Here is a 9719-nt window from a genome sequence, read left to right on the forward strand (position 1 = left end):
CTTGCAAAGCTCTTTGTTCCCTCCCGTGAGTCACGCGTTTCCCCGCCGTTATCACGGCGTTGTCAGCGGCTTTGAAGTCGAGTCATTTATTACTTTCCCGGAGCTGGCCCTGTCTCGCTCTGCTGATAGAGCGGGGTACGTTTCCACTCGGGGTTTGATCTCTGCCCGTGCTGGTGGCACACTAGAAAGTCACTTTCGATAAACCTCGACAGACTCTGCCGGACAAACTATTGCAACGCTAATGACAGAGATAATCCTCCCCTAATCTGCCGGGTAATCCATTTCACCCCAGTGAGAATTTTGAAGGCTGTAATCAGTGAGAGTCAGTTTAGGGAATTATTAACAGAGCCTCCGCCAGACGAACTCCTCCTGAGAGGGCAACGGGAGTGGGAAAAGGAAAAACGCAACAGGGCCCGATGCGGTCAGAACAGACGCACGGCCGGGCGCAAGGAGCTGACGTGATTTATTTCGATGTTACGATAGAATTGTCTTCAATTCAAACGCCGCGAGAAACCCCGCGCCATCGATCCGCCCGATGCCCGCTCCGACGGGGCCTCTGCCGGCGGCGGGAGCTGGCGGCCCGGGGGAGGGAGAAAAGTGCTGGGGGAGGGGGGGAAGATCCGCGGGGGCGACCCCTCCCCCCGGTGTCCGGCGGGAGGCTAATCCGCTCGCTGCCAACTCTCGCGTTCCGGTCAGCGGCTCCTGGGGAGAGGTGGCGGGGAGGACCGGGGCTGCTCGCCCCGACGTGCGGCGAGCGCCGGTCTGGGCGGCTCCGCGTGGCTCCGGGCCCGTCCCTGGGCGGCGGGGCCGGGCGAGGCCGGGCGGGGGGCACCGCCGGGGCCCGCCCGCTTCTCCCCCCCCACAACCCCCCGCCCCGGTCCCCGCCGCGGCGCCGCCCCTCGGCCGGCGGGAGCGCCGCCGTGTCCCCCCCGACGGGGAGGGGGGGGCGGCCCCCCCCACCCGCCCACCCCCCCACCCCCTCGGGCGCGCTGATTGGCTGGCGGCGGCGGTCAGCGGCACGCGCCCGGGGATGTCGTTATAAGACTCCTCGCGTGCCGGCCCGCCGCGCCAGCCGGCTCCGGCCTCCTCCCCGGAGAGCGGCGGCAGCGGCCCGGCCTCCCGGCCACCCAGGGGCGGGGAGGGCAGGGCAGGGAAGGGCAGGGCAGGGCAGGGGCGGGGGCCCGGGCGCGGGCCCCGCCGCCGCCGGGGCGGCTCGGCTCGGCGAGCGGGCCGGCGGGAGCGGCGGCAGGCGCGTCCCGGCGGGGCTGCCCCCCCGCCCCGTCCCGCCCCGTCCCGTCCCGTCCCCGCCGGGGCCGGGCGCAGCATGGAGACGGTGCTGCTGGAGCACTTTCCCGGGGGGCTGGACTCCTTCTCCTCGCCCCCCTACTTCGACGAGGAGGACTTCTTCCCCGAGCCGCCCCCGCGGGACGCGCTGGCCGCCGACGGGCTGCTGGAGCCGGACGTGGACTTCCTCAGCCGGCAGCTGCAGGAGTACTACCGCGACGGCGGCGACCCCGAGGGCGGCTACCGCTGCCCGGCGCCGGCCGCCACCTTCCCGCCGTCGCCCGCCTCGCCCGGCTTCGCCTACGAGTGCTGCGGGGCGGCGGGCGCGGCGCTGCTCTCCCCCGGGGGGCGGCTCCAGGCGCTGGGCTCGGCCAAGCGGCGGCGGCGGGTGCGCTCCGAGGCGGAGCTGCAGCAGCTCCGGCAGGCCGCCAACGTGCGGGAGCGGCGGCGGATGCAGTCCATCAACGACGCCTTCGAGGGGCTGCGCTCGCACATCCCCACCCTGCCCTACGAGAAGCGGCTCTCCAAGGTGGACACGCTGCGCCTGGCCATCGGCTACATCAACTTCCTCAGCGAGCTGGTGCAGTCCGACCTGCCGCTGCGCAACGCCAGCAGCGAGAGCCCCAGCCAGCCCAAGAAAATCATCATCTGCCACCGCGGCACAAGTAAGTGGCGGCCCGCCCCGGCCCGGCCCGGCCCGGCCCGGCCCGGCTCCGCGCTCCGCAGGAATGCCGGCCCCAGCAGTAACCCCCTGCCTTTCTCCCCCCTGTCCCCCAGGATCTCCCTCCCCGAGCGACCCCGACTACGGACTCCCCCCTCTGGCCGGTCACTCGCTCTCGTGGACTGACGAAAAGCAACTCAAGGAACAAAACATCATCCGGACAGCCAAAGTGTGGACCCCCGAGGACCCGCGGAAGGTGAACAACAAACCCTCCCTCAACGACATCGAGAACGAGCCCCCCTTCGACTTCGTGGCGTGAGGCCCCCGCCCCGCCCTGTACATGCTGTATGTAGAGACCTATATTGTAAATGTAATTTAAGATTCACACTCTAAGGGCAATCAACTTTATTTATCTATTTATTACGGAGTAGTGATAATGAGGTAGAAACCTTTGTTTTGAATATATAATTTATATAATTTATCCTGATTTTTTTAAGATATGCAATAGGTTTATTCCACCAGCACCTTTGGGGGGTGGGGTGGGGGGAGGGGAATAATGCCAGAACCTGTGAAAATAATTTATTGCCGCACGTGGACTCTTGCTGTGTTTGTTAATAATAAACCCGGATCGTACCTTGTGGAGCAGTGTTATTTGTGGGAAGCGGCTGCCGAGAGCCCCGCCGCATCCCGAAGAAGCCCTGCAGTAAACGCCCGGCCCGCTCCCCGGGCCGGCGGGGTGAGCCCCGGGACCCTGCGGGGCCGGGACCATGCCCCAGCCGGCACCCTCCGCCCAGATGCCGGCCCCACTCTGCCCCATCGCCGGCTCGGGCTGCTTTTATACAGCCGGGGGGGGGGGGACGGACACTGGGGACGGGCGGGGGGACACTTTCCCCTTCTCTCCACCCCTTTTGACGTCCTCTCCTGAAGTGCTTCCAACTGATGTCTTTGTCTATCTCTAGGAGGTCTCCTCCTTTCAGTGCCTCTGCTCTGCTTGTGGTTTCCAGCTGAAAGACCCGAGTCCCCAAACATCAACCTTGCAAGGGTGTGTGTCCCCCGCCGCTGCCCCGGACCCCCGGCCCAGCCGCCACGGGGATGGGCGCGCTAGCCGGAGCCGGACAAAGCTCTTCCCAAAAGTGCCGGGGAGGGGGGGACCGGGCTGGGGGCCGGGCAGGCTTGGCCCCCGAGGGTGCGTGGCCGCGCGTCGGGGCTCTGCCGGCTGCCCCCAGCCTTCCCCGGACCGCGCATCGCCCGTGCCTGGGAAACAGCCCCCGCACCCCTCGCCGTGGGGATGCCGCTGGGGGGGGGGGGGAGCGGGGGCAAAGCCATCGTGCAACTGGTGGCAGAGTCGCTCTGGTAGCCCCAGCTCAGCGTGCCCGGCTGCTGGGGGGGGGGGGGGGGGCGGGGGGGCGGCTGGGCTGCACCTGCCCGGGGGCGAGGGGAGGGGGCGGCAGGGGCCGGCCGGGCCGGGGGGGCTGCAAGTGCTACCGGAGGGGGCGGAGGGGGGGGTCGGCCCGGGGTTGGGGCGGGGGGCTCGGCCCGGCGCCGCAGGTGCTGATTTTCCCGTGGCACCCGCGGCTCAGCCCCGACGGCTCGGCCCCCGGGAGAGCCCCAGATGCCCGGCCCGGCCCACGGCCGGAGCAGAGCTGTCCCCGCGCGGTGTGCCCAGGCGGATGGGAACGGCCCGGGTGAGCCGAGGTATAATTATTACTCATCATATACTGTACATCTCTCCCTCTCCCTCTTTTTTTTTTTTTTTTTTTTCTCAAAGCTGCCGCAAAGTGGGAGCAATATGTTGCATGCATGCTAATTGCATTAACCTAGTTAGACACATTTAGTTCCCTAGCGCGGATGGCATGGATCTATTCCAATAGCAATTAGAGGAGCTACTTACCCACACAAACACGCCGAGGCCGGGCCAGGGCGGGGCGGGGGGCTTTGCTTATTTATTTGCTCATTTTTCGTCCGTGCCCCGGCTGCCGGCGGGACTGCCCGGCTGCGAGCCTCGCCCCGTCCGGCGGCGGGCGGGAGGCGGGCGGCACCGGTGTCATTGAACTTAAACGGGGCTCTTTGAGCGAGAAAAAGAGCCGACCCATAATTCGATCTTGTCCTGTATTAGGACCTCATTAAACACAGAAAGTCGCTTTTGCACAAATGCTTCCATCAGGCATGTAATCTCATTACACTCATTAGAAAGTCAAATGTTAGTCGGACTTCAGCTTAATTATAAGTTATGGAAGTGTTGTACCGCTTCCTTCTGTGTATAGCCCCGTCCGTCTCAATTGGCTTTGGTGATGCGGTCCCCCACAATTAAAACACTACAATCATTGTTATGTGGCACCTTTTCTTCGGCGTGCCACTTTTTTTGTGATTCAATGCTTCAACACATCCTTTAGTATGGTGCAGATGAAGCGGAAGAGCCGGCCTTCGCATGTAAAACACCAGGGTCTCTATCTTGTCACTCTCCCGTCTTGACTTGGCAAGTCCCTTTAAACGCAATCTTCAAAGAGACTGACAGCTCCTTTTGACCGACTCATCATCCATTCACCCCAGCGCCGCGCTCCTGCGACAAAATCCCACCGCACAGGGCAGGAGGAAAGCGCCCGTGCAGGTCCCCCGGGCCGGAGGGACCCGGCGGGACCCGGCGGGACCCGGCGGCTCCCGCAAGCCCGGCTCGCAGCTCTCGCGGCAGCTTCGGGGGGTTTCGCCGGTGGGGAACACGCCTCGGCGCGGTGCGGACCCGCGTGGGGCAGGCGTGACTGACAGCCGCGCAGCCCCGGTTCCCGGCCGCCGGCCCCCGCTCCTCCCCGCAGCCGTGAGCGGGGGGATCGCCGCGATGGCTGCACCTTCCAGCGCTGCGCCCCCCCCCCCCCCTCCCCCTTCGACGCTCCCCGGGCAGCGGCCCCCGCCTCCCCCGCACCCCTGCCCCGCTCCCGGCGGCCCCGCCGGCGGCCCGGAACCCCGCACCGGCTCCCGCGGGGGCCGCCCCTCCGCGGCCGCACTGCCCCGACGGCGCCCCGGGGGGACGGGGGAGGCCCGCCGGGGCCCCGGGACCGGGCATCCCCGCGGGGGCTGGGGGCTGTAAAGTGGGGCAGGAGAGGACAAAAGGGGGGGAAATCCCCAGCGCCGCTTGGGGGAGGGGGCGGCGGGAGGGCGTCCGTGTGTGACACAGTGTTAGAGGCACTTGCAGACGGCTCGCTTCCCGCAGGCTCCCAGGGGGGAGGCGCGGGCTCTGGGTCCGCAGGCTGATGCTGTCCGCCCGGGACCCGCGTCCCTCGTGATGCTCCGGGTGAAAAGAAAATTTAGTTGCCCGAGGCGGACAATCCCCCATTCCAAAGAAAAAAACCCCAACCAAGCCAGCCCCCACCCCCAAGCCAACCGAAGCCCAAACCCAACCACCGCAAGAGGACCCCCAGCCGAGCCCCAAAGACTGGAGGCATCAGTCGGCTCGCCTGCAGAGCCGGCGAGGGGCCGGGAAGGCGTGCGTGCCTCCTCGGCAGCGCTGTGCGCAGGCAGGGGCTGCCGCGGGCACTGTGAACCCGTCCCGCCGCGGTTCCCAGGGCCTCTCATCTGCCGGCAGTCGGGCGAGCGCCCTCGCCCAGCCTCCCCGGCCCGGGATCTCAGCCCTCTTTCATTCACGCATCTCTCGCTGGCACCGAGTACCAGCTGCGAGGTCGAACAAACACCAGTTGAGTGTCCCCTGGTAAACCTCCCGCTTTCCAAAGCATCCCGCAGCCGGTGGGAATGGTCCTAAATAACTCCACAACACCCCGCGCCGCCGAGACCTGGAAGCGTGGGCGGGAGGCGATTCCCACGACGGGGCCGGGGTCTGGCCAACAGGTGCTCGGGTTTGGCGGAGGGCGCCGGGGGAGCCCGGGGAGGCAGAGCCTCCGCTGCCAGAAAGCAGCCTGCTCCGGCGCCTCCGGCTTTACATGGCGTGGAAGCCGCAAACAATCGCAATGATATCTTTATTGCTAGGTTCATGTCCTGGGCTATAACATATCAATCCCTGTCGTGGTTCTCTCGGATGCACCTGGTATTTCAAACTTGTTCTTTTTGTGCTTCTGGGTCCTGGACTGCAGCTGCCTAAAGCGAGCAAAGAGAGAGGCCCTTACAATGTGTCCAAGACGTGTTGGCATGGTTTGCTTGTCTTTAATGTACCATTAACTATTGTCTTTACACAATATGGGAACTGTAAAGCATGACATGTGTTATAATAAAACACATTTTCAACGATACACTTGGACTCGGCGCTGGGATGCAAGCAAACAAACAGGCCCAAATCTTGTTTTGTCTCCCTCGCTAAGCCTACTGGCAATTAAACTTAAGACCACTGCTTTCCCCTGATCAGCCAATTAAATTTTATGTCTCCTAATTTTTCACATAGAAAAAAAGTCTCGGTGCCGGCCCCTAAAGACATTGATTTTCTTGCTATCACCTGGCGCTCAGACCTTAGTTCCATTTATCAAGAAGGGAAACGTCAGGCGTTACATAAAGTGACTCCGTTACCATAAGGCTCTCACCATCCTGCCCTATTGTTTTCCCTTGTTAATAACTCATTACCAGGATTTAACAAATCAACCATTACATATGTTTTGTGTCTCCATATTTTGATCCGTACGATTAAGCAGATGTTACGATTGAAAATTGAAAAGTCCAAGGCTACTCTCGTCTGAAAGAAAGAGGGCAGCCTCAAACAACGAGCTAACAATGAGATTCAGAAGATCTTCAGAAAAACATTTACGACCAATAAACAGACTCCAACCTGCTCCATTTCAACCATTGTGCGCCTTGGGGGAATAATTAAGTTGAATAGGAAGAGGTCCGCGGGGTTTTCAATGCCAAGCCCACAGGTGCGGGGTGGCACGATGAATGATCCGCCTGATTTTTGCCAGGCTCAAGGGCCCTTCTCCTGGCCGGGCGAGCAGATCCGAAATATTGTCATTTCTTTTAATTCACGGCGTTACTCTCAGGGCGAACAAAGGGGCGGGCGATGAATGGCCCCGGCTGCAGGCGAGGCGCGCCCGGCCGCCGCTGGCCTCGCCGGAGACCGCCCGGCGGGGACGAGCGCGCCGCCGCCGCCGCCGCCGCCTCGCCCGGGGGCCGCCCCGGCGGGCACGGAGGGGGGACGCCCCCGCCCCCCCCCCCGGGCCCCCGCCGCCCGCCGCCGCCCGCCCCCCCCCGCGCCCGCCCCCGCGCCGCAGCCGCGCCCGCGCGCGCCCGGGCCCCGCGCCGCCCCCGCGCCCCGCGCCGCCGCGCGCCTCGCCGCGGGGCCGGACCCCGCGCGGGCGCGCGTGCGCCCCGCCGCTCCCCGCGCCGCCGCCGCGGCCCGGAGGAGGCGGGCGGGGCGGCCCCGCGCCGGGGGCGGCTCCCGGCCGCCGCCCCCGCCGCCGCCCCGCCGCCGTCGGGGCCCCGGCGGGCGGCGGCGGCCGGCGGCGGCGGGGCTCTCCCGCCCGCCGGCCCGCGTTGCGCATGGAGGTCTCCAAGAGGGGGCCCGGCTGCCGGGCGGCCCCGGGGCCGCGGGCGGCGCCGCCCCTGCGCGGCGGCCGCGCCGGGGGCGGCCCCAGGGGGGGCCCCGCGCGGAGCCGCCGCGCCGCGCCGCCGGGCCCCGTCTGGCGGCGGCCCCGCCGAGACGAGCGGGGCTCCCCCCCGGGCGGCCCCTGGGGCGGCAGCGCTCGGCTCTCCGGCCGCGGGCGGGGCGCCGGCCCCCGGGGGGCCCCCGCGGGAGCGCCCGCCCCCTCCGCCCGCCCCGGCCCCCGCGCGCCCGCCCGCCGCCCCGGCCCGGCCCGGCGCGGAACCCCTCTCCGCCCCCGCCTTCCCCGGGCACCGGCTCCGCGCAGCCTGTAACGCCGAGCGTCTTGGAGAGGGGCAGCGGGGGCCCGGTCCCGCCGTGCCGGCCCCGCTCTGGGCGCCCCGCGGGGCAGCCCCGACGCCGCGAGAGGCTCCGGACCCTCTGCCCGGCCCGGCCCGGACGGGCCGCCGCCGCTCCGCTCCCCCCCCTCCCCCCCCCCCCGACGCTCGCCGCCCCCGGGTCCCCGGTTGGGGCGGCGCCGCCCGAGCACGCGGCCCCGCCGGGCGGAGGCCGCCCCGCGCCCCGGGCAGAGGCAGCGCGCAGGGGGGTCGCACGGGCGGGCGTACGCCGCCGCCACCGCCCCGCGCCCCGACGGGGCCCCGAGCCCGCTGCCGCCGCCGGCGCGATGAGACGGCCGGGTGGAGGGGACCCCTCGGCGGCGGAGCTCCGCACCGGCCTGGCAGGCGGGCGGAGGCGGCTTTCCCTTCTGGGAAGTGTCGCCGCCGGCCCTTCCCCCCCACCCCGACGGCTGCCCAGCCACCGCCGTGCGCCGCAGCCCCCGGCCGGTTAGGGGCGGCCCCTCGCCCCCCCGGCCTCCCGCGCGCCGGCCCCGGGGAGGGCGATGCCCCGGGCGAGACCTGCCGTCCGGCCCCGGCGCGGACGGATCCTCCGCGGATGGCGGGCGGGGACGCCCCCGGGGCGGGACGGGCATCCCCGACGGCGCCGGCCCCCACCTGGGCGAGGCCTCGGGAAGCTGCATCTCGCCGCAGAAGGGCCCGGGGCGAGACGGGGCTGGCGGGGAGCTCCCCTGCGGGTCCCGGAGCGGCTCGGACGTCCCCGCCGGTGCCTGCTCGCCGCCGGTGGCCTCGGGCCGGTAGAGTTTTCGGAAAAGGGGGAAAGCAACGGAGCCCTCGGGACCTGCCAGGAGCGGGCGCGCCCGCCGGCATGGGAAGCGGCGCCGGGCGCGCCCCGACGGGGCGGTCGGCGGGGCCGAGGGCTGCGCGGAGCCCTGCGGCCCCCCCTCGGCGGAGCGCAGCCCGCGGCACTGACCTTCCCGCGGGGGGGACCGGGACGCGCCGTTCACGGAATTAGCCGCGCAGTCGTCTCGCTATGACTTTTGTTCCCCTCCAGCGCCCGGAGACACGGCGCCCGCTCCGCCGCCAGCCCGTCCCGTCCCGTCCCGTCCCTTCCCCGACGGCTCTCCCCGTGCCCTAGCCCGACAATGCCGCGAAATGCATCACTGTCACCGGGCGCGGGTGACAGATGAGGCGAAGGCGCGGAGCCCTCGCCAAGGTCAAGTTGAAGATGCCGGTGGCCGTGTGGCCGCCGCCGGTTGATGCCGAACAAGGCCGGGCGCGGGGCTCTCGGGGCGCGGGGCTCTCGGGGCGGGGGGGCCCTCCCCGGCGTTGTATTTTTACCTCCCCCCTTTCCCCTTCTCTCCTTGGGCTTTGCCAGGCGATTGTGCGGGGGCCTGCGGAGGCCGGGGGGCGGCCCGAGGGGACGGGGCGCTGCGCGGTGCTGCTCGGGGGGGGGGGGGGCGCGGAGTGCCGGAGCACCGGGCCCCGCGGGGCGGGCGCGGGGCCGGGCCGGGCCGGGCCGGGCCGGGGCGCGGAGCTCCTGCCGCCGGGCACAGGCGCGGTCTCCGGCTTGAAATCAAGTGTGCAAAACGCTCCGGGGTGGGTTTTACGCCGCGTTCAGCAAAAGTTTTCCAAGGGGAGTCTGGTTAAACAAACACTTCGCCCTTCTACCGCTCCCGCTCTCCCTCGCTCTGTGATGATTGATATTTTTTATTCAGCCAACTTTTATTTACCTTGCAAAAATGTTGGGGACAAATGTGATAAATTACAGATATGCAAATTTCTTTGAATGGCGTTGTAAGTGTGTCTCGCTGGAGCTGAATAAGTCCTTGCAAGTCGGTCTGCGCGCACTCAGGACCCCAGGGAGCTGATCAAAGCACCCTTTCTCTTTCATCCCCAGTATTCTCCT

The 9719-nt window shown here is 68.2% G+C and overlaps 1 protein-coding gene across 1 annotated transcript; it reads left to right on the forward strand.

Moving 5' to 3' along the window:
• Positions 1–1324: 1324 nt before the first annotated feature.
• PTF1A (pancreas associated transcription factor 1a) lies at positions 1325–2264 on the forward strand. Its single transcript, XM_049798221.1, has 2 exons — positions 1325–1949; positions 2062–2264. The coding sequence occupies exons 1-2, from the start codon at positions 1325–1327 to the stop codon at positions 2262–2264; spliced, it is 828 nt and encodes a 275-aa protein (XP_049654178.1).
• Positions 2265–9719: the final 7455 nt, after the last annotated feature.

The sequence above is a fragment of the Accipiter gentilis genome, chromosome 4, assembly GCF_929443795.1.
Source record: "Accipiter gentilis chromosome 4, bAccGen1.1, whole genome shotgun sequence".
NCBI classification, from domain to species: Eukaryota; Metazoa; Chordata; class Aves; order Accipitriformes; family Accipitridae; genus Astur; species Astur gentilis.

What these genes read in the sequence shown, in the direction of transcription:
- PTF1A (XM_049798221.1), top strand. Translation starts at nt 1,325, where the DNA reads ATGGAGACGGTGCTGCTGGAGCACTTTCCCGGGGGGCTGGACTCCTTC. An exon ending in CATCTGCCACCGCGGCACAA is followed by an intron (nt 1,950 to 2,061) that starts GTAAGTGGCGGC and finishes CCTGTCCCCCAG; the next exon opens with GATCTCCCTCCCCGAGCGAC.